A 23,664-nucleotide genomic window follows, 5' to 3' on the forward strand; every position below is an offset into this window, starting at 1 on the left:
ACCAACACGAGAGTTTCTTTAAGCCCAGCCCAGGGCCAACACCTCTGCAGACCAGGCCCGCACCAGCAGGTGCCCAGGCCTAAACCCCACGTCTGGAGCGCAGTGTCCTCGGGCCTCCCCACCAAGCTGGCTCTTCTGGCACTCTGGATCTTGCCAGGCTCTGGGGCACTTTGCTTTCCGGCCCCAGGACTTACGAATCCTCTCCTCTCTACCTGGCAAGACATTGGAAACAGTCCATAAGGGAGAGGCTGAATAATGAGAGGGGTCCACGCTGCAGCTCCATTTGACGAATGGGTAAACTGAGACCGAGAGAGGCGTTGGGGGGGCCTAGGAAACTAGGCCAGCCATTACAGTTGCGACCCCAGGGGCCCAGTAGATGGGGTGGTGGCCCCAGTGGAGGGGAAAGTCAGATTAGGGGGCAAAGCCCCAAATCCTCTAAGGATGAGGTACCCGCATGACTGACAGTAATAGAGTGGGCGGGGCAAGGAAAGAGGGCGGGGCCTAACTGGGAGAGGTGATGGGTCTAAAACAGGGGCGGGAATGTTAGTGTGGGCGGGGTTATAAGGGGATGGGTCAGATCTGGGGGCGGGGCTCGAGTCAGGACAGGGGTGGTGCTTGCAATAAGGATCGGGAGCGGGACTCGCCGGGGTGTAAAAACTGGGCCAGGGGCGGGGCTTCGGCCGGCGACGTGAGCGTGAAGGGGCGGGGCCTGCACGAAGGCGCATCCGAGCTTGGAGGCGGGTCCTGGATGGGAGGGGCGGGGCCGAATGCAGCATTCGGCCAAGTGAGAAGATGCCGAGAGCCGGGCAAGCGGCTTCAGCCTCATCCACGGCCCGAAGTTAGGTGGGTACACCTGGAACTTCCGGGTGAAACCGTGCGCATTTCCGGTTAAGATGGCGGCGCCCAGCAGAGGCTGGTGCGGGCGACTTTGTCTGTAGGAGCAGCGACGGCTTGAGGACCCGGGGAGGTGAGATCCTACCCACTCAGGCGCCCGTCTTCGGAGAGGAGGGAGAAGACTTGTTGCTAAGGCGTCCAAAGGGCGGGCTTGTTGCTATGGAGGTGGAGCAGTTGGGTTGCTAAGAGACGGGACGCACGCAGTGGAGATGGGGAAGGGGAGTTGTTGCCAGGGAGAGTGGGTGGGGCCTGTTGCCAGGGAGAAAGGAGGGGCTTATGACTTTGGGGAAGGGTCTTGTGGGTATGAAGGAAGGACAAGGGCCTTTGGTTAAGGGGACTGGGGGCAGCGTGGTTTGGGGTGATGGGGGGGCACCAAGCGCCTCTAAAACGCCGCCTTCTCAGCAGACCCTCAAGAATCGACCCGTCAGGACATCAGAGCTGCTTCAGCGGTGAACACCTTCTCCCCTTAACATATTCTTCCCTTCACAAACTGCCCATGGCGGACGAAGGCTCAAGGGGCAGCCGCCTGCCCCTGGCACTACCCCCGGCCTCCCAGGGTTGCTCTTCAGGGGGTGGCGGCGGCGGCGGCGGCGGCAGCGGCGGCGGCTCCGGCTCCGGCTCCGGCTCCTACTCGGCCGGGGGGTCGGGCAATTCCCGGCCCCCACGCAACCTTCAAGGCCTGCTGCAGATGGCCATCACCGCTGGCTCTGAAGAGCCAGACCCTCCTCCAGAGCCCATGAGTGAGGAGGTAAAGGATGGGGACCCAAGAAGCTGGCGTGAGGGGCCTGGGGACAGAGAGAGGTACCTTGGGAAGTGTGACTTGCTGAGCAAGTGGGTGGGACGCAGGAGTCCAGGTGTGGAGGCATTGTGGGCTATAATTTGTGCTAGATGGAGTCATCGTTGATTGAAGGTCAGATCTCAAGAGTGCCTGAGGGACAGATCCTCTCAAGAGCTAGACCGACCTGGATTCAGCATTGTCCAGCTGTGTGACCTTGGGCATATTACTTAATCGTTCTGAGTCTCAGTTTTCTTCATTTACAAATTGATAATAACTACTTTATAGGGTAATTCTGAGCTTCCACTTTAAGTAGGGCTGCACACAGTGCCCAGCATACAGACAGTGCATCTCAAGGCAGCAGTATGTTTTCATGAAGAGCACAGGCTCTGTAGTCCGGCTGCTTTTTTTTTTTTTTTTTTTTGGCGGGGGTGGGCAGAGTCTTGGCTGGAGTGCAGGGGTGCGGTCTTGGCTTCCTGCAACCTCTGCCTCCCAGGTTCCAGCAATTCTCATGCCTCAGTCTCCCAAGTAGCTGGGATTACAGGCATAGGCCACCATCCTTGGCTAATTTGTGTATTTTTAGTAGAGAAGGGGTTCCACTATGTTGGCTAGGCTGGTCTTGAACTCATGTACTCAAGTGATCCACCTGCCTCGGCTTCCCAAAGTGCTGAGATTACAGGTGTGAGCCGCCACACCTGGCCTAGACTGCTTGGGTTTGTTTTCAGGCTTTGCTAATTGCTGACTATGTGACCTTGGGTAAGTCACAACCTTTCTGTGCCTCAACTTTCTCATTTGCGAAGTAGGGATAACAATGATACATACCTCATAGAGTTGTTTTGCCGATTAATAGCAATAGCTATTATATATAATGTTTAATTGGCAATTACTGTATACAGAGCATTGTGCTAACCCACTTACATGCATGATGTCATTGGACCTTTAGGATATAGTGAGGCAGGAAGCAGGCACAGAAACATTAAATAGCTCACTCAAATTTACTTAGAACTGTGACTAAGGAGACCTCTTTTTTTTTTTTTTTTTGAGACGGAGTTTCGCTCTTGTTACCCAGGCTGGAGTGCAATGGCATGATCTCAGCTCACCGCAGCTTCCGCCTCCTGGGTTCAAGCAATTTTCCTGCCTCAGCCTCCCGAGTAGCTGGGACTACAGGCGCGGGCCACCATGCCAGGCTAATTTTTGTATTTTTAGTAGAGATGGGGTTTCACCTTGTTGACCAGGATGGTCTCGATCTCTTGACCTCGTGATCCACCCACCTCGGCCTCCCAAAGTGCTGGGATTATAGGCTTGAGCCACTGCGCCCGGCCAGGAGACCTCTTAAGAGTACTCGACACAGGGTCTGCTCCCTTCCCTCCTCCCCAAAAATTCCAGCACTCACTTTTTAACTCTCACCTCCTTTTTAATTTTATTATTATTATTTTTTTGAGACAGAGTCTCGCTCTGTCGCCCAGGGTGGAGTGCAGTGGCGCAATCTTGGCTCACTGCAACCTTTGCCTTTCAGGTTCAAGCGACTCCCTTTGCCTCAGCCTCCCAAGTAGCTGGGATTACAGGCACACACCACCATGCCTGGCTAATTGTTGTATTTTTTTAGTAGAGACGGGGTTTCACCATGTTGGCCAGGCTGGTCTCGAACTCTTGACCTCAGGTGATCTGCTCACCTCAGCTTCCCAAAGTGCTGGGATTACAGATGTGAGCCACCGCGCCCGGCCTCATATTGTTGTAAGGCTTTACTCTGACGAGTCTCAAATTTATATCGCTAGGCAAGTAGTTCTCCACTGGGTGTGAATTTTATTCCCCAGGGGACGGTTGGTGTGGAGACATTCGTGGTTGTCACAGCTGGAGGCTGTGGGTGAACCAACCAGTGGGTGAAGGCCAGGGATGCTGTTCAACATCCTCCAGTGCACAGGACAGCTACACCATGGAGAACTAGCCAGCTCAAAGTGACATTAGCGCTAAAGCTGAGAAATTCTGGTCTAGGCTGGACCTCGACTCTGGGCTTCAGGCAGCTTCCTCAGTCATTTACCTTGGATGTATTATAAATCCCTCCAATTTGACAGATTTGAAAATGAGCTTTAATCCCTGCTCTTCCCACTCCAAATCCGCTTTTCGAACCATCTTCCCCATCTTTTCCTGGTTGCTCAGAACAGAGACCTTGGAGTCATCCTTGACCTCTTTCTGTCATACCTCATATCTCACTACATCAAATTGGCTCTCTTTTCAAAGTAAGTCCAGGATCTGGGCATTTCTCCCCACTCCCTCTCTCCTCCCTGCTCCACACCACCTTCTCTTCTGCCTCATCCCAACCGTAGCCTCCTGATGTATCTTCCTGCACCTGCCCTCCCCTCTCCTCAGTCTGTCCTCAATCAATAGCAACGCAGGTGTCCCCCACTTCTCTGATCAGTGCCCTCTGGCAGCTCCTACACCTATTCAGAGGGAAATGCCAGGTTTTTACAAAAGTTTGCAAGACCTGATGTCATCTGCTCCCCTCACCTCTCCCTCCCTCCTTGCTCACTCTGCCTCTACCACATTGGCCTCCTGGCTGTTCCTTCTGCCTGGAACATTCTTCTAGGTGTGGCCTGGCTCAGTCCCTCACCTGCTGCTTTTCTCAATTGCCTCCCTGGGACCCTCAGTGACCAACCCATTTTTTTTTTTTCTTTCAGAGACAAGGTCTTACTCACTGCAGCCTTAAACTCCTGGGCTCCAGCCTTCTCCGCACTCAGCTTTCTGAGTAACTGGGCCATCCTCCCCGCTCAGCTTTCTGGGACCACAGGCATGCACCACCACGCCCAGCTAATTTAAAACATTTTTTTGTGGAGATGGGATCTCTCTATGTTACCCAGGCTGCTCTTGAATTCTTGGGCTCAAGGGATCCCCCTGCCTCAGCCACCCAAAGGGCTGGGATTATAGGTGTGAGCTTATTTCCTTTATTGACTGCTCTTCAACCTGAATGTGAGCCCCACCCCCACCCCCAGAGCAGGAGTTTCTTTCTGGCCCGGGGCTGCCTCTAGTACCTAGAAAAGTGTCTGTGAATAAAATAGGTGTTCAGTAGATTATGTCTTTTTCTTTTTTAGACAGAGTCTTGCTCTGTTGTCCAGGCTGGAGTGCAGTGTTGTGATCTCGGCTCACTGCAACCTCCACCTCCCAGATTCAAGCAACTCTTATGCCTCAGCCTCCCAAGTAGCTGGGACTACAGGCTCAGACCACCATGCCTGGCTAAGTTTTTGTATTTTAGTAGAGTTGGGGTTTCACCATGTTGCCCAGGCTGGTCTCAAACTCCTGAGCTCAGGCACTCCGCCCACCTCTCCCTCCCAAAGTGCTAGGATTAAAGACATGAGCTACCATGCCTAGCTAATATTTATTGACCAAAGGAACATCAGCACTCAGTTGTTGGCTGTCTTTATGAATGGCTGTTACTTTTTAATTAATGACTGATAGATATCTCCTTTCCTCCTTCCCTTGGTCCCCCAGAGGCGTCAATGGCTTCAGGAGGCCATGTCGGCTGCCTTCCGAGGCCAGCGGGAGGAGGTAGAGCAGATGAAGAGCTGCCTCCGTGTACTGTCACAGCCCATGCCCCCTGCTGCTGGTGAGGCGGAGCAGGTGGCAGACCAGCAGGAGCGAGAGGGGGCCCTGGAGTTGCTGGCCGACCTGTGTGAGAACATGGACAATGCTGCAGGTATCCTGCTTCCCCTGCCAGGACGTCCTGCCCCTCTGCGCCTGTCCTGCTGCCACTCAGCTCTTGTCTCTACTCTTGGGGATCACACCATCAGCCTCCTTGCTGGCCTTCTGCCACCAGCCTCCTCACCTCCATTGCCATAGGGAGCAAGGCTCTTCCTCCCCACCATGGCAGGTCAGGTCCCCAACTTCCCTGATAAGCTCTGAGATGGCCATTTCTCTCCTAGTCCTCTGGGTGTCCACTGCCACTCCCCAAAGTGCAAGAGAGAAAGTGGCATGGGGTGATCTGAGCAGAGAAGGCCTCCCCAGGGCCAAGATTTGATCAGACCTGAAGTGAGGTGAGAGTTGTGGGATGGTCTCTGGGAAAAGTATTCTAGGCAGTGGGAACAGCCAGTGAGGCCAGAATGTGTCTGGTGTGTTCAGAAACAGCAGCCAGGCCCTTGAGGCAGAGCAGAGTGAGTGAGGGGCCAGGCACAGGAAACAACACTGGGGTGGGCAGGGCCTTGCAGTCCCAGGTAGAGGCTGTTTTTCTCCCAGCAGCAGAGCTGACAGAAGGTTTGAGAGCCCACTTCCATTTGCAGGGGTGGTGTGGTATAGCCATTGAGGGCGTGGATTTGTGGTGTCATTTCCTTGGTTCTTGGTTCAGGCTGTGCGGCTACATGGCAGTCTGGTTTGGGCAGTTCCTTGTTACTTCCTCTTGTACACAGGCTGGTGAGGATGGGCTGAGAGAAACCCCCAGGCCCGCATAGGTATAGAGTAAATGTAACGTGTCAGGCATGGGAGTCCAGGTGTCTTCATTTTGGACAGGGGCTGGATGGAGATTGGGAAACCCTCCTTTGTGAGTGCATTCAGCGCCCTGAGAAGACCCGCAGTGCAGCTGCCCCCTGACCCCCAGCTTACTTTTCCCCAGTGTTTCCCAGTCTTATCTGGACAGAGAACCCCGCTCCAATCCGCAGGATGGCTTTTAACGACTTTGCTCTTTCATTCAGTTTTCGCTTGTTCAGGAAATATCTGTTGAGCAGCTGCTGTGTGCTAAGCATGGTGCTGAGTGTCCAATCACAGCAGCAGCAATTTTATACCTTATTAGTAATCAAATGAGAAGGAAAGCCAAAGATACCATTTCCTCCCTGGCCTTGTGTGCTCTCTCTATATAAATATAAATATATATGTGGATCTTTTCTTTCTTAGTAAAGATGCCCAGTGATGGTGAAGATGGGCTGAGGGTAGCATCCTCCCACATGGCTGTTTATACCACTTACTGTCAATTCACAATGTTGTGCAACACCACCTCTATTTCCAGAACTTCTCCATCGCCCCCAAAGGACACCCAGCACCCATTAAGCAGGCCCTCCCCCGGCCCTCTGGCAACCACTCATCAATGTTTTGTCTCTGAATTCGCCTATTCTGGACATTTCATATAGACGCTTATAACATGTGACCTTTTGTGTCTGGCTGATTTCACTCAGCACAGTGTGTTAAAGGCTTGCCCAGATGGTGGCATGGCATGTGTCAGTGTTAGAGCTTTATATTCCCCCAACTCTTTTTTTTTTTTTTTTTTTGAGTCAGAATCTTGCTGTGTTGCCCAGGCTGCAGTGAAGTGGTGCAATCTCAGCTCACTGCAACCTCCACCTGCTGGACTTAAGCGATTGTCATACCTCAGCCCACAAACAGCACAGGTGCATACCACCAAGCCTGGCTAATTTTTTTTTTTTTAAGACAGGGTTTCACCATGTTGGTCAGGCTGGTCTTGAACTCCTGACCTTAGGTGATCCGCCTGTCTTGGCCTCCAAAGTGCTTGGATTACAGGCATGAGCCACCACACCCGGCCACTAAGCCTGGCTAATTTTTGTATTTTTAGTAGCAATGGGGTTTTGCTATGTTGCCCTGGCTGGTATCAAACTCCTGGCCTCAAGTGATTTACCCACCTCAGCCTCCCAAAGTGCTGGGATTATAGGCATGAGCCACCATGCTGGGCCACTTCATTCCTTTTTATGGCTAATACTTCATTGTATTAACCATAAACCAGACCAGTTCTTTTTATCCCTTTATCCTTTGAGGACATTTGGGTCATTTGTGAATGAGGCGGCCGTGAACTTGAGTGTGTAAGTATCTGAGTCCCTACTTTCGGTTCTGTTGGGTTTGTGCCTTGGTGTGGAATTGCTGGGTCACGGGGACTCTGTTTCAGTTTTTGAGGAACTGCCACGCTCTCCAATACCACTGTATTTACAAAAACAGGAGGTGGGCTGTGGTTTGCTGACCCTGGAGACATTCAGATTATCACAAAGACCAGGATCAGTCCTGGAATTTAGTAGTCTGGAGCCTGGGGCCCTAATGCCCCAAATGCCAACAGAATAGGGTTGCACTGGGCTTGGAGGGGCCTCTGGTTGGGTGTTTGGAGAGAGCCAGGTCCTTCTGGGAGCCAGCCTGCCTCTTCCAGCCTCAGCAGGTGTAGTGGCCAGCTTGGGGCCACCCTAGCCAGGCACCACAGACTACTGGCTTTAACAACAGAAGTTTATTTTCTCACAGTTCTGGAGGCTGGGAGTCTGAGAGCAAGGTGTGGGCAGGGCTACTTTCTCCTGAGCCCCTCTCCTTGGCTTGTGGAAGGCGCCTTCTGTGTCTTCCCTCCATGGCCGTCCCTCTGTGGGCGTCTGTGTCCTCATCTCCTCTTATCAGGATACCACTCAGATTGCATGAGGCCCCACCCTGAGGGCTTCATTTTACCTTAATTGTCTCTTTAAAGATCCCATCTCCAAAAACAGTCACATTCCAAAGTACTGGGGGTCAGAACATCCACCCATGCATTTTGGGGGGCCTGGTTCAGTTCCTAACATCTGGCCTCTTTCTGCTCCCCTCTCTGTGGCACAGACTTCTGCCAGCTGTCGGGCATGCACCTGCTGGTGGGCCGGTATCTGGAGGCAGGGGCTGCAGGGCTGCGGTGGCGGGCGGCACAGCTCATCGGCACGTGCAGCCAGAACGTGGCCGCCATCCAGGAGCAGGTGCTGGGCCTGGGTGCCCTGCGCAAGCTGCTGCGGCTGCTGGACCGTGACGCCTGTGACACGGTGCGCGTCAAGGCCCTCTTCGCCATCTCCTGTGAGTGTACGGGGGGGACTAGGGGCAGGGGTGCTGGGGGGTGCCAGGTGGGCCCCCTGGATCTACTGGGTCAGAGGGACAGGCATCTCCTTCACTTGTTTATTCCTGTGCTTGTTGGGCCTCTGTGCAGCTGAGTGCTGTGGGCAGAGTAAGTGGTGCACTCAGCCAAACCCCCTGCTAGCCAGGTAGCAAACAGGACCATCTCAAAGTCCTCGGTGTGAGCACTTGGCACACAGCAGTGTTTCAGCCAGGCACTGTTCACACTGGGGTTGGTCCACTCTCTTGGGGGCCATTCTGTGTACTACAGGATGTTGAGGCCGGGCACAGTGGCTCACGCCTGTAATCTCAGCACTTTGGGAGGATGAGGTGGGCGGATCACCTGAGGTCAGGCGTTCAAGACCAGCCTGGCCAATTTCATGAAACCCAATCTCTACTAAAAATATAAAAATCAGCTGGGTTTAGTGGTGGGTGCCTGTAATCCTAGCTACTCTGGAGGCTGAGGCATGAGAATTGCTTGAACCCAGGAGGCGGAGGTTCCAGTGAGCTAAGATTGCACCACTGTACTCCAGCCTGGGTGATAAGAGCGAAACTCCATCTCAAAACAAAAAGTAAAGGACATTGAGCAGCATCTAGTGGGTTGCCTCCATGCAATGGAGAGACACTGTCACCCCACCTACCACAGCACAAGTGCCCGCAGACGTCACAGAAAGCCCTTTGGTCAAGAACCCCTGCTGTATGTGAATTGTATTTTTGTTGCCCAGGCTAGTCTTGAACTCTTGGTCCCAAGGGATCCTCCTGCCTTGGCCCCTGAAAGTGTTGAGATTACAGCTGTGCTCCAACATGTCCAGCCACAAATTCTTTTTATCCTGATGGCCTGTGAAGTAGGGACCATTTGCATCCTCATTTGACAGGCGAAGAAACTGAGGCATGGGCAGAGGGACGTGGCCAGGGTTGTGCAGCTCCAATGGGGCAGAGCTGGCCAGGACTCCCTAGACACTGCCTCCTGGGACACAAGGGCTAGGTCGGGGTGGGGGATGGGACAAAACCGACATCTGTGGGACAGCTTCTCCATGCCAAGTGTTGACTTGCTGAATCCTTCTGCGCACCTGCCGAAGTTGGGCTGACTTTGTCTCCTCCACATAGGAGGGGGCAGGCCAGGGGGCCGGAGAGGACACACAGAGCCAGGGTCCGAGCCCAGCGGGTCTCCTCGTGTGTGCTGGATGCCTACCTGCTTGCCTGTGCTACACTGGCACCTCCATTGGACTGTTTCCTTTTTTTTTCCCTAACAGCTTTATTGAGATGTAATTCATAGGCCATACAATTCATCCTTTAAAAGTGTATAACTTAGTACTTTTGGTCAGGCATGGTGGCTCACCCTTGGAATCCTAACACTTTGGGAGGCCAAGGCAGGAGAACTTCTAGAGCCCAGGAGTAAGTTTGAGACCAGTCTGGGCAACACAGGGAGACCCCCGTCTCTAGAAAAATTAAAAAATTAGCTGGGTATGGTGGTGTGTGATTGTAGCTCCAGCTACCCAGGAGACTGAGGTGGGAGGATTGCTTGAGCCTGGGAAGTTGAGGCTGCAGTGAGCCGTGATCGAATCTCTAGCCTGGGTGACAGAGCAAGACCTGTCTGAAAACAAACAAAAAAACCACTTAGTATTTCTTAGTACCTTCACAATGTTGCGCAGCCATTATCCCGATCTAATTTTAGTTGAGATCAGGTGTGTTCGGGGTGGTATGGCCGTCGACAGTCACTGTCTAATTTCAGAACATTTTCTTTTTTTTTTTTTTTGAGACAGAGTCTCGCTCTTGTCACCCAGGCTGGAGTGCAGTGGCGCAATCTCGGCTCACTGCAACCTCCGCCTCCCAGGTTCAAGCAGTTCTCCTGCCTCAGCTTCCCAAGTAGCTGGGATTACACGTGCCTGCCACCACGTACGGTTAATTTTTGTATTTTTAGTAGAGATGGGGTTTTACCATGTTGGCCAGGCGGGTCTCAAACTCCTGACATCAGGTGATCCACCCTCCTCAGCCTCCCAAAATGCTGGGATTACAGGCGTGAGCCACCGCACCTGGCCAATTTCAGAACATTTTCTCCTCCTCTACAAGTAGAAACCCTGTACCTATCAAGTAGTCAGTCTGCAACTGCCTTGTCCCCAAGCCTCTGTAACGTGAAACTGCTTACCGTCTAAGGATTTCCCTCTGCAGGACATTTGTACAAATGGAACCCCACACTGTGTGGCCTTTTGTGCCTCACCCCTTTCGTGCCGTGTAAGGTCCCCGCGTAGTGGTGGGTGTCGGTGCTTCGCTCCTGTTTGCAGCTGAATGCGTCTGTTGTGTGGATCCACCATGCCCTGCCTGTCCCTGCACCTGTCTGCTGACAGACACCGCTTTCCTTCTACCTCTGGGCTCTCTCTCTTCTATCTCTATAAACATGGCTGCACAGGTCTTTTTGTGGACATTTCTTTTCCGTTCTCTTGGGTGTATACCTAGCGGTGGAGTTGCTGGGTCATATGGTAACTCTGCGTTCAATCTGTTCGAGGTTGCCTATTTTTTTTTTTTTTTGAGACAGAGTTTCACTCTTGTTGCCGAGGCTAGAGTACAATGGCATGATCTCCGCTCATCATAACCTCTGCCTCCCGGGTTCGAGCGATTCTCCTACCTCAGCTTCCCGAGTAGCTAGGATTACTGGCATGCACCACCATGCCTGGCTAATTTTTTATATTTTTAGTAGAGACAGGGTTTCTCTGTGTTGGTCAGGCTGGTCTCTAACTCCTGACTTCAGGTGATCTGCCGGCCTCGGCCTTCCAAAGTGCTGGGATTACAGGCATGAGCCACCGCACCCGGCCTTGAGGTTGGCAATTTTTAAACTCCAGCAGTCTGTGGTCGTTGAAATGGGGACTGCAAGTGGGTCCGGCACCTCCTTTCTCTCCCTTACTCCATGTATCCTGAGCCCTGGAATTGGAGTGTTATGTTCCCGGCAGATGGTGGCCCCAGCCATGCAGAGGCTGGGAGGAGAACAGGGAGGGTTTGGGTAGGAGGAGATTCCGGAAGAAGGAAGCATTCTGATGAGGCGAGGAAAGGAGCCTTGGAGAGGGTGGCACTTGGAAAGTCACAGCCAAAACGAGGGAGACAGAGGGACAGACAGACATAGGGTAGCTTGGCCACAAAGCGCAGAGAGAAGGCATGGTGTCCCTAAGGGCCAGAACAGGGTGTGGAGGGGCTGGCAGAGTTTTCTTCTAATAGCTTACATTAATAAAGAAGTTTTGCCTGGTGCGGTGGCTCATGCCTATAATCCCAGCACTTTTCGAGGCCAAGGTGGGCAGATCGTGAGGTCAGGAGTTCAAGACCAGCCTGAATAGGTGAAACCCCACCTCTACTAAAAATACAAAAATCAGCCGGGCATGGTGGCACATGCCTGTAGTTGAGCTACTTGGGAGGCTGAGACAGGAAAATCACTTGAATCCGGGAGCCGGAGGTTGCAGTGAGCTGAGATTGCACCACTGTGCTCCAGCCTGAGCGACAGAGCTAGACTTTGTCTCAAAAAAATAAATAAATAAAAATTAAATAAATTTAAAAATAAATAAAAAAGAAGTCTTTAGGCCATCTTGGTGGCTCATTCCTGGTCCCAGCTACCCAGGAGGCTGAGGAGGGAGGATTATCTGAGCCCGGGAGGTGGAAGCTGCAGTCAGCTGAGATCGTGCCACTGTACTCTCAGCCTAGGTGACAGAGCGAGACTGTCTCAAAAAAAATGTCTTTACATATTTTTAAAAATCTGTGAGACAATCACATCGTTTAATAGGTACAAAAGAGTATGTAGCAAAAGGTCCTTGTCCCCAAACCTGGTCCCCATTCCAGGGAAAACCACCGTTATACCAGTTTCTGCTTCCGGAGATTTTAATCTATAAGGACAAATGTGAGTGTGTGTGGTGTTGCAAGTGTGTGTGTGGTGTGGGTATGTGGTGCATGTGTAGGGTGTGTATGTGGGGTGTATGGTGTGTCGTATATGTGGAGTGTGTACCTGGGGTGTGTGGTACATAGGTGGAGGTGTGTGTGGTATGGGGATTGTGTTGTATATGTGTGGTGTGTGTGTTGCATGTGTATGTGTGTGGGATGTGTGTGCTGGGAGGTGTACGTATGTGTGTGTGGGGTGTGCAGTGTGTGTATGTGTGGTGCATATGTGTAGTGTGTGGATGTGCGTGGGGTGTGTGGGATGTGTGTTCGTGGTGTGCGTATGTGGGGTGTGCGGGTGTGGGGTATATGGTGTGTGGTATGTGTACACATAGACACACACAGATGCTTCTCTTTTCCTCGTATGTGCATGGCTGGGGCAGCCCATCCTGACTGTTGCGCACCTTGACCTGCCTGTGTCCTGTTAGGCAGCGGTAGCCATCATCTTTCCCCTTGTTGTGGGTCAGCAATGCAGGAGGCCCCCCCCACCCCCGCCAGGAGGGCCACTTTTGGCTTTGTGTCTTTGTGTGGCTGTGGTCAGCTGTCAGCCGGCCACTTTCCCTGAAGGTGTGATTGCACTGAGCCCTGTGCACTGCACCTTGTTAATGCCTCACAATCCCCCTCTGAGGGAGGGGTGCTAGAGATGGGCTTCTACTGTGGCTCCTGTGGGGCTGGCTGTTGGCCAGAAGCTCGGGCTGCTTGAGCGGCCTCACAACATGGTGGTCGGCTTCCCCAGCAAAAGCTGTCCACGATGCAGGGCAAGAGCTCTGGGAGCTTGGATGCCTGTTTTTTTGCTTGGGAGTAAAATTCACATGAAAATGTTAAAGTATACCATTCAATGGCATCTTCCTTTTTCTTGGTGGCTGTAGGGTATGCCATTGTGTGGCTGTCCAATGCAATTAGGTGAGTTCCGTGCTGGCAGCCATTTGCAGGGTATGCTCCTGCTGCCGGAGGCAGTGATGTCCCTGCATTCCCTGCCCTTCCCAGGAGCGGATGGATTCGCTCACCCTCTGTTGAGCCACTCCAGAGTGGTTCCTTGTTACTGCATCCCCCACTGTCCACCAGAGTGGCATGTTTATTACAATCGATGAACCTGCATGGGCACGTCATTGTCACCCAGAGTCCATAGGTGATACTGGGGCTCACTCTTGGTGCTGTGCATGCTGTGGGCTTGGATAGCTGCATGGTGACATGGATCCACCACTGTGGTATTACAGAGTCATTTCACTGCCCTACAAATCCTCTGTGCTCCAGCTAGTCATCCCACCCTGATCTTTTTACTGTCTCCATAGTTTTGCCTTTTCCAGAATTTCATATACTTGGAACCATGCAATCTGCAGCCTTTTCAGACTGGCTTCTTTGGCTTAGTAATATGCTTTTAGTGTTCCTCCATGTCTTTTCTTGGCTTGACAGCTCATTTCTTTTTAGCGCTGAATAAGCGTAACTTTTTTAAGGGAGATGTGTGGGCTGCAGTGATGACTTTGGCTTTCGCTCCAAAAATGACGGCAGCCATGCTGTGATCCCTGCCCCCAACTGCTACACTGAGAAGAGGGTGAATGCAGCGAGGGTGGGTGGAAGGTGGGCGGTGAGCTGGGGTTTTATGGTGATAACCTAGGCAAGAGATCAAGGTTGTGGTAGGGAGCAGTGGTTCTCAAACAGGGGCACTCGTGTTCTCCACAAGACATTTAGACACGTGTCTGGAGACATTTTTAGTTGTCACAGCTGGGAGGGAGGGACTATTGGCATCCACTGGGTAGAGTCCAGGCATGCTGTTCCACATCCTGCAACACACAGGATGGGCCTCCCAACCCAGAGTGATCTGGCCCCAGATACCAACCAGGTGGAGAAACCTTGGCCTAAAGGGGACAGGTCTCTCCGGGTACGTTTTGAAGGTAGAACTGACAAGCTGTACTGACAGATTGAATGAGGCGACTCTTCGTGTTTCTACTACTGGCATGCCTGTTCTTTTTTCTTTAATTAAATAACATTTGGCCGGACGCAGCGACTCACACCTGTAATCTCAGCATTTTGGGAGGCCAAGATGGGCAGATCCCTTGAGGCCAGGAGTTCAAGACCAGCCTGGCCAAATGGGAAACCCCGTCTCTATTAAAAATATTTTAGGCCGGGCACGGTGGCTGAAGCCTGTAATCCCAGTACTTTGGGAGGCCCAGGCGGGTGGATCACGAGGTCAAGAGATCGAGACCATCCTGGTCAACATGGTGAAACCCCGTCTCTACTAAAAATACAAAACATTAGCTGGGCCTGGTGGCGCGTGCCTGTAATCCCAACTACTCAGGAGGCTGGGGCAGGAGAATTGCCTGAACCTGGGAGGCGGAGGTTGCGATGAGCCGAGATTGCGCCATTGCACTCCAGCCTGGGTAACAAGAGCGAAACTCCGTCTCAAAAAAAGAAAAAAAAAAATTTTAAAAATTAGCCAGGTATGGTGGGGCACACCTGTCATCCCAGCTGCTTAGGAGACTGAGGCACAAAAATTGCTTGAACCTGGGAGGCAGACATTGCAGTGAGCCAACTGCTGCTGCACTCCAGCCTGGGCGACAGAGCGACACTCTGCCTCAAAAAATAAATAAATAACATTTGATTTAACCCAACATGTCCAAACTATTGTAATTTCAACATGTAATTAATATGAAATATTAATGAGATACTTTATATTTTTGTCATGCTAAGTCTTCAAAACCTAGTGTGTGCATTTTACAAATGAAGCACATCACAGCTCAGATGCTGAGTTTTCAGTGGGTGTGGAGTATACCAGAACAACAACGCTGTGCTTTTTTTTTAAGATGGAGTTTTGCTCCTTTTGCTCAGGCTGGAGTGCAATGGCATGATCTCGGCTCACTGCAACCTCTGCGTCCTGGGTTCAAGTGATTTTCCTGCCTCTGCCTCCCGAGTAGCTGGTATATGGGTACCCACCACCATGCTCGCCTAATTTTTTATTTTTAGTAGGGATGATAATTAATTTTTAATTTCAAAAATTAAAAATTTTTAAATTTTTTATTTTTCAGTTAGACAGCCTGACTGTTGGCCAGGCTGGTCTTGAACTCCTGACCTCAAGTGATCCACCCACTTTGGCCTCCCAAAGTGCTGGGAATATAGGCATGAGCCACCAGCCCAGGCAATGTTGTGTTTAATGGAAGATAGTTTACACTGCTTCAGTTTTTCACATTAAGTTTAAATGAATTGAACTTAAATGAAATGAATAACTCTTTTCCTCAGTCTCACTGGCCACATATCAGGTGTTCAGTGGCCAAAAGCTGCTAGTGGCTTCTGTTCTTGAGTAGCGCAGGCCTAGAGCCTACCCAGGAGTGGGCACATTACTGGAGGTGCACCCCAAAGGTCAGCTCTCATCCTGCTGGGAGGCCTTCCAGAGTTCTCATTGCCCTCTGGGTGAAGGTGACGCATGCATGGCTCTCTGGGCCTCCTCATCTGTAAAATGGAATTCTGAAAGCACATACCTCCAGGATAATTGTGAGGACTGAAAAGAGATGATGCCGGCCGGGCGTGGTGGCTCATGCCTGTAATCCCAGCACTTTGGGTGGCCAAGGTGGGTGGATCACGAGGTCTGGAGTTCAAGATCATCCTGGCCAAAATGGTGAAACCTCATCTCTACTCAAAATATGAAAATTAGCTGGATGTAGTGGTGCATGCCTGTAATCCCAGCTACTTAGGAGGCTGAGGCAGGAGAATGGCTTGAACCTGGGAAGCAGAGGTTGCAGTGAGCCAAGATGACGCCATTGCACTCCAGCCTGGGCAACAGAGTGAGACTCCGTCTGGTGGAGGGAAGTGTCCAGGCGTGGTGGCTCATTCTTGTAATCCCAGCACTTTGGGAGGTTGAGGTGGGTGGATCACGAGGTTAGGAGTTCGAGATCAGCCTGGCCAGCATGGTGAAACCCTGTTTTAGAAATACAAAAATTAGCCAGGCATGGTAGCATGTGTCTATAATCCCAGCTACTCAGGAGGCTGAGGCAGGAGAATCACTTGACCCCCAGGAGGTGGAGGTTGCAGTGAATTGAGATCACACCACTGCACTCCAGCCTGGGTGACAAAGCAAGTCCATCTCAAAAAAAAAAAAAAAAAGATGATGCAGCCAGGCACAGTGGCTTACATGTGTAATTGCATCACTTTGGGAGGCCCAGGCAGGTGGATCACTTTAGGCCAGGAGCTTGAGACCAACCTTGCCAACGTGGTGAAACCCCATCTCTACCATAAATACAAAATTTGGCTGAGTGTGGTGGCAGGTTACTGTAATGCAAGCTACTTGGGAGGCTGAGGCTGGAGAATAGCTTGAACCCGGGAGTGTAGGTTGCAGTGAGCCAAGACTGCTCCACTGAATACTCCAGCCTGGGCAACAGAACGAAACTCCATCTCAAAAAGAATGAATAAATAATAAGTAAATAAATAAAATAAAATAAGAGATGATGCCTCCATCACTGGAGGAATGGATAAAATGTATATGCATGCAATGGAATATTATTCAGCCATGTAAAGGAATGAAGTGCTGATACCACTTATAACATGAATGGACCCGGAAAACATCATGCTGAGTGAAAGCAGCCAGACACATAAGGTCACATATTTTATGAACATATGTGACATATGTTTGTCTGGGACAGGAAAATCCATAGAGGCAGAAAATATATCTGTGGTTGCAGGGGGCAGAGGGAGGGGAAATTGGGAATGACTGCTCGTAGGCATGGGGTTTTTATTTGGGGGGTCTGGAAAATTTCCTAGAGTTAGTGGTGATGGTTTTACAACCCTGTGAATATCTTGAAAAGGTTGAACTGTGTGGGTTGTGAATTATATCTCATAAACATACTTCAAAAAAATATAATGCTTGCATATACAGGCCCATGGCTAATGATGTTAGTGGTGGTGATGATTGATGATTTGTGTGTGTGTGTATTTTTAGTAGAGACGGTGTTTCACTTTGTTGGCCAGGATGGTCTTGATCTCTTGACCTCATGATCTGCCCTCCTCGGCCACCCAAAGTGCTGGGATTACAGGCATGAGCCACTGTGCCCGGCTGATTGATGATGATTATATTGTTAATGGTAGTGATGATGATGATGGCGATGGTGATGATAGTGATGATGGTGGTGGTGATGGTGGTGAGGTAATGATGGTCATGGTAATATTGGTGGTGACGGGGTGATGATGGTGATGGTGGTGATGGTGGTAATGGTGATGATAGTGATGATGGTGGTGATGGTAGTGGTGATGGTGATGATGATGATGGTGATGATGGTTATGGTGGTGATGGTGATGATGATGGTGGTGATGGTGATGATGGTTATGGTGGTGATGGTGATGATGATGGTGGTGGTGATGGTGGTGAGGATGGTGATGATGGTGATGATGATGGTGAGGATGGTGATGATGGTGATGATGATGGTGAGGATGGTGATGAGGATGGTGATGATGATGTGAGGATGGTGGTGATGATGATGATGGTGGTGGTAGTGGTTGTGATCATAGTGCTGGTGGTGGTAACTGCAAGCTCAGGACTCTCTCCCCCTCCCCCAGGTCTGGTCCGAGAGCAGGAGGCTGGGCTGCTGCAATTCCTCCGCCTGGACGGCTTCTCTGTGTTGATGCGGGCCATGCAGCAGCAGGTGCAGAAGCTCAAGGTCAAATCAGCATTCCTGCTACAGAACCTGCTGGTGGGCCACCCCGAACACAAAGGTGTGGCAGGTCTTGAGTGAGGGCAGGAGTGGGGGAGCAGATGCCCTGGGGTGGGTACAGGTGTGGGAGAGGGGGAGGGCATAGGAGGCGGATGGGGCTGCCTCTCTGACCCCTGCAGCCCTCCTCCCAGGGACCCTGTGCTCCATGGGGATGGTCCAGCAACTGGTGGCCCTGGTGCGGACAGAGCACAGCCCCTTCCACGAGCATGTGCTTGGAGCCCTGTGCAGGTACTTTGGCGCCTTGAGAGGATGGGGCCTGAGGTAGATGCCCCGGGGGTGGTGGCTCAGGAATCAGCCCATAGGGACCCAGGAGTCGGGACCTTCCCTGTGGAGAAGAAGGGTATGGGGCCAGAAACGAGAAGGAGTCAGGAAGCCTCAGTTTCCTCACCAGTAGGGCTGGCACGGAGGAAGAGGAAGAGAGCTTTTATACATGCCCTCATCAGTGGATTAGTGTTTAAACAGATGACTCTGGAGCTGTGAACAGCACACTGGAGTCGACACACATCAGGCCCCTCGCTGAGCCCCTCAGCACCCACCCTGGGCCAGAGGCAGCATGAGGCCTGTTCCGCAGATGGGGAAACAGAGGTCCCTTGTGGGACAGCGACTTGCCCAGGCTTCTGAGTGAGCCAGGGAACGGGGTGGGGGACGGGGGGTCAGTGATGCCTATAGAGTGTGGTCCTCAGGGCTGCTCTCATGTCCCCCACAGCCTGGTGACAGACTTCCCCCAGGGTGTGCGCGAGTGTCGGGAGCCAGAACTGGGCCTGGAGGAGCTCCTCCGCCACCGCTGTCAGCTGCTACAGCAGCATGAGGAGTACCAGGTAATGGGGAGGGGACGGGGTGCAAGGAGGACCAGGTGCATGGGGGGGGTGGGTGAGGATGATCAGGTGCCAGGGGAGGTGACAGGGGCTCCAGAAAGACCAGGTGAGTTGGGGAAGGGACAGGTTGTGAGGAGGACCAAGTGTGAGGGGGAGGGGCCTGGGGGGTGAGGAATTCCCCAGGTTAGACCAGGTATGGTAGTGGGGACCCTAGTAATAGGAAAGCCAGCCAGTCCTTGCCCTTGGGGGCTCTCGGGTCTGCTGGTTCAGGCTTTCATTTGTGTTCTCTTGCGTTTCACTCATCCTCCATTCGGCAGACGTTTATTTCAGGCCTAGCATGCGTCCCGTGCTGTGTCAGTGCAGGAGAGAGAGCAAGGAGACAAGACCTTGGAGATTCTTAAGGGGTTGACCAAGTCATTGAATTATTACCTAAATTACCTAATTTAGGTGTTTACAGTAGGTAATGTAAATTGAATATAATACCACTCAAATATCTCTATGATTATTTCATTAAATTGACAAGAAATAACAAATGACAAATAATAACCAATTATTTTAGGTAAGTAACAAGTGATAAATAAGAAGTCTTCAGATATTTAAATAGATAAGGGGCATATAAATGATAGCTCATTAGATAACTAGATAAGTAACAAATGCTAAATCACAGCTTATTAAATATTCAAATAGTCAACTGATTGTTAAGTCATGTATTAATTTGTTGAAGTGAATGAATCAATGTTGGTGCTTCAGCAAAGCCAAGCTTAGCAAACTCGCTCACCTCCCTGGGACATTCTATTCTATTGAGTTAATTCCTCTGTAGACACTGTCATGTGTCTGTACATATTGAAAGTGTAGGCCGGGCACGGTGGCTCAAGCCTGTAATCCCAGCACTTTGGGAGGCCGAGGCGGGTGGATCACGAGGTCAAGAGATCGAGACCATCCTGGTCAGCACGGTGAAACCCCGTCTCTACTAAAAATACAAAAAATTAGCTGGGCATGGTGGCGCGTGCCTGTAATCCCAGCTACTCAGGAGGCTGAGGCAGGAGAATTGCCTGAACCCAGGAGGCGGAGGAGGCGGCGGGCCGACAATGATCGACCATTCCACAACAGGGGTGACAAGAATGAGAAAACCTCCCTCCAAAAAAAAAAAAAAAAAAAAAAAAGAAAGTGTACTACATGAGAAGTGTTGACTTATGTATATATCCGCGGAAACATGCAAATTAGATTTTACTAATGCTTTCTGAATAGGTTCCATAGTCACATGGTTGAAAATACAAGACCCACAGGAGGGTAAACAGTGAAAAGTCTCTCTCCTGCCCTTCCCTCTAGCTATGCGGTTGCTCAGGTGTCCGTCCTAAGATATTAGGTGTATACAAGCAAAGGTGCATATGAATTCTTCTTTTTCTCTTATGTTATGCAAAATAAACCTGCCATGCTGTGATGGCTCTTCTGCCCTTTGCTTTGTGTGCATTGCATGTCTCATCAGTAGGTTTTTCATTTTACAGCTGTACAGTGTAGATGGCCTCTTTTTTTTTTGAGATGGAGTCTCACTCTGCTGCCCAGGCTGGTGTACAGTGGCACAATCTTGGCTCACTGCAATGTCCACCTCCCAGGTTCAAGCGACTCTCCTGCCTCAGCCTCCTGAGTAGCTGAGATTACAGGCACACACCACCATGCCCAGCTAATTTTTGTCTTTTAATAGAGACGGGGTTTCACCATGTTGGCCAGGCTGGTCTTGAACTTCTGACCTCGTGATCCACCCACCTCAGCCTCCTAAAGTGCTGGAATTACAGTGAGCCACCATGCCCAGCTAATTTTTCTATTTTTAGTAGACACAGGGTTTCACCATGTTGATCAGGCTGGTCTCCATCTCCTGACATCGTGATCCACCTGCCTTGGCCTCCCAAACTGCTGGGATTAAAGATGTGAGCCACCACGTCCGGCCAAGATGGCCTCTTTTGTAACACAGATATGCAGCTTGTTTCTACTATACTCTCGCTATGACAAACACTGCTGAAAGAATAACCTTTTTTATATGTTATTTCATATGTCTGTAGAACAATTTCTAGAAGGGAAATGGCTGGGCTCAGGTATGTCAAAGGCCAAGGATAAAGGGCGAAGGACCATTTCATTAGCTGTCACCAAGCTGCTCTCCATAGAAGTTCAACTATTGGCACTCCAGTCGTGAGGGCGGCCAGCTCCCCAAATCTTGGCCAGGACAAAGTGGCCACGAGAAACCATTTGATCTTCTTTTTTTCTTTTTTTTTTTTTGAGTAGTGAGTAGTGTAATGTTAACATCCAAGAAAGTAAAACTGTCACCTCTGATCTTTTTTTCAAGCCGATCGTTGAAGAGTAGTACTCCAGTGCAGTTTACATTTCTCCCATGCGTGAAATTTGGCATCCTTTCTCTTGCGAACTCTTCATTCTCATCCTTTTCCTATTTATCTATTTATAGGGTGATGGTTTTTGCAAATGATTTTTTAAGCTTTTAAAGTGTTAAGTATATTAGCCATTTGTGCTCTGAATCACAAATATTTTTCCCCCAACCTCGTTTTTTTTTCTTTTTTTTTTTTTTTTTGCCATGGAAGTATCTTTTATATTTACATAGTTTAACCTGTCAGTGCTTTCTTTCATGGTTTCTGGGGTTTGTGTCTGCAGAAAGTTTTGAGCAGTGGTCAATACCTGGGAGTTAGAGCCTAAGAGTGCTGATATAAGGCAGACAAATTTAGTGAGATGAGGGTGGGAGACCCTGGGTTTTGTTCAAGTAGTTCAGACACCAGTGTGAAGACAGTGAATCATGGATCTGAGCAGTGATTAGAGAAGCCTAACCTCTGGAGTGGGTGGGTGGTGGCCAGAAGAGGCGTCACCTCTGGGTGCCAAGAGTGTTGGAGGCAGGGTCCTCCCTCTGTACTCAGGTCCCTTGCTCCCTGCCCCTGCCCAATCCAGGAGGAGCTGGAGTTCTGTGAAAAGCTGTTACAGACGTGTTTCTCCAGCCCGACGGACGACAGCATGGATCGGTGAAACCAGGTGGCTTCTTGCCCCCTTCTCCGTGGGAACCCCAGGCCTCTTGCCTCCCTCCCCACCTACAAGGCCCTCTCCCAAGGGATCGCAGGACCTAGGTGCCTGGACCCGGGGCGTGCCAGCCCATGTCTGTATAGCCCCTACAAGGGGCGCTGAGAAAGGCACCAGGTTCTTGGACCCCACCTCCCATGCTCTCACTCTCATCCCCATTCTCTTGTCTACACAACTTTTCCAATAAAGGTGTTTCTCCTCCTCTCCCTCCTTCACTGCCACCTTTGTCACCTCCTCTGGAGGATGCATGGGGGACGGGAGGAGGGGCACGAGTTTAAGGGACTTGGGGAGCCACTAGAGGAATTAAAAAAGTGTTGCTGTTTATCATCTACAGAGCTGTTGTGTCCTTTAATCTTCGCTGCCTTTCTTGAGCAAGAGTGTGTGGAACATCTGTCCTTTCTCGGCCACCTGGCAAACCTAAATCTAGGTTTGAGGAATTCCCAAGGCTAGACATCTAAATCCTCCCTAGAGTAGCAGCCATTTCCCTTCCCAGCATCCTTCGCTGTAAGGGTAGTCAAGTGACTTTAGCTCCACCAGTCAGAACCCTCCACGGGAATCTGGTTTGTCCACCAATGAGAACCTGCTGGTGGCCTAGCTCCTCTACCAATCAGAGCTGCCGGTTGTCTGGACCCGGAGCTGGCGGTGGAGGGGCACCTGCCTAGGTTCCATTCTGGCTAGTGCAGGAACAGACACACCTAGCTTCTGGAGGAGGCTGGCAGACGATCTGGCGGGTGTGTCTGAACCAGGTGCCTGTGATGGAGGCTGCACTGTCTAAGGAGCAAGCCTGTGGCTGGGTGTGGGCTTCATTCCTGACTGCAAAGCACCAAGCGGATTCCGTAGCCTTCTCAGAGATGTGGGATTGGGGCGGGAGGTGGGGTGTCAGGAGGCTGCCTCATCTCTTTTAATTCCTTTTCTGTTTAGCCACAAGAAATGCTGTCAAGCAGGCAAGAACCTTGACTGCTGTTGTTTTTTAAGAGAGAAGGCAGAGCCCAGAGGAGGCCAAGCCGTGACCAAGTTCACAGCTAGGATTCAAACCTGAGCTAATTCCAGAGCCATCCTTCTCTGGTTCCCTAGGACAATTTGATGTCAGACTCACTACTTTTGTGTGGATTGTACTTGTGCATCTGGGATTTGATTAGTCTATTTGGGTTGGTTTTTTCTGTTTGTTTTTTGAGACGGAGTCTCACTCTGTCACCCAGGCTGGAGTGCCATGGTCTCGGCTCACTGCAACCTCTGCCTCCCGGGTTCAAGCATTCTTCTGCCTCAGGCTCCCAAGTAGCTGGGGTTACAGGTGCTGGCCACCATGCGTGGCTAATTTTTGTATTTTTAATGGAGATGGGGGTTTCACCATGTTGGTCAGGCTGGTCTCGAACTCTTGACCGCGTGATCCACCCGCCTCAGCCTCCCATAGTGCTGGGATTACAGGAGTGAACCACCACACCCAGCCTTGGGTAGGTTTTTATCACCCCTCTTCCCAAATCCAGGACAAATCGAGAGGTACCTGGAGGATCTGAGACCCTGTCTTAAAAAAAAAGTTCCAATTGTAGTCCCAGCTACTTGGGAGGCTGAGGTGAGAGAATCACTTGAACCCAGGAGTTCGAGGCTGCAGTGATCTGTGATTGTGCCATGCATTTCAGCCTGGGCAACAGAGCCAGACCCTGTCTCTTAAAAAGAAAGTTCCAATTCT

The 23,664-nt window shown here is 51.0% G+C and overlaps 1 protein-coding gene across 7 annotated transcripts; it reads left to right on the forward strand.

Annotated features, from left to right (window-relative positions):
- Nucleotides 1-609: 609 nt before the first annotated feature.
- On the forward strand, nt 610-22,308 carry HSPBP1 (HSPA (Hsp70) binding protein 1). 7 transcript variants are annotated; one of them, XM_032263131.1, is made up of 8 exons: nt 610-967; nt 1,300-1,642; nt 5,153-5,357; nt 8,222-8,446; nt 17,936-18,091; nt 18,222-18,318; nt 18,797-18,908; nt 21,852-22,181. In XM_032263131.1, the coding sequence occupies exons 2-8, from the start codon at nt 1,391-1,393 to the stop codon at nt 21,924-21,926; spliced, it is 1,122 nt and encodes a 373-aa protein (XP_032119022.1). In that variant the 5' UTR covers nt 610-967; nt 1,300-1,390; the 3' UTR covers nt 21,927-22,181. The 7 variants fall into 7 exon arrangements, with proteins under 7 accessions (XP_032119022.1, XP_032119024.1, XP_032119025.1 ...); XM_032263133.1 differs by having other exon boundaries at nt 619-967; nt 1,297-1,642; XM_032263134.1 differs by having other exon boundaries at nt 642-1,072.
- Nucleotides 22,309-23,664: the final 1,356 nt, after the last annotated feature.

Source organism: Sapajus apella, unplaced genomic scaffold (assembly GCF_009761245.1).
Source record: "Sapajus apella isolate SASKATOON/1434 unplaced genomic scaffold, GSC_monkey_1.0 scaffold135, whole genome shotgun sequence".
Classification (NCBI taxonomy): domain Eukaryota; kingdom Metazoa; phylum Chordata; class Mammalia; order Primates; family Cebidae; genus Sapajus; species Sapajus apella.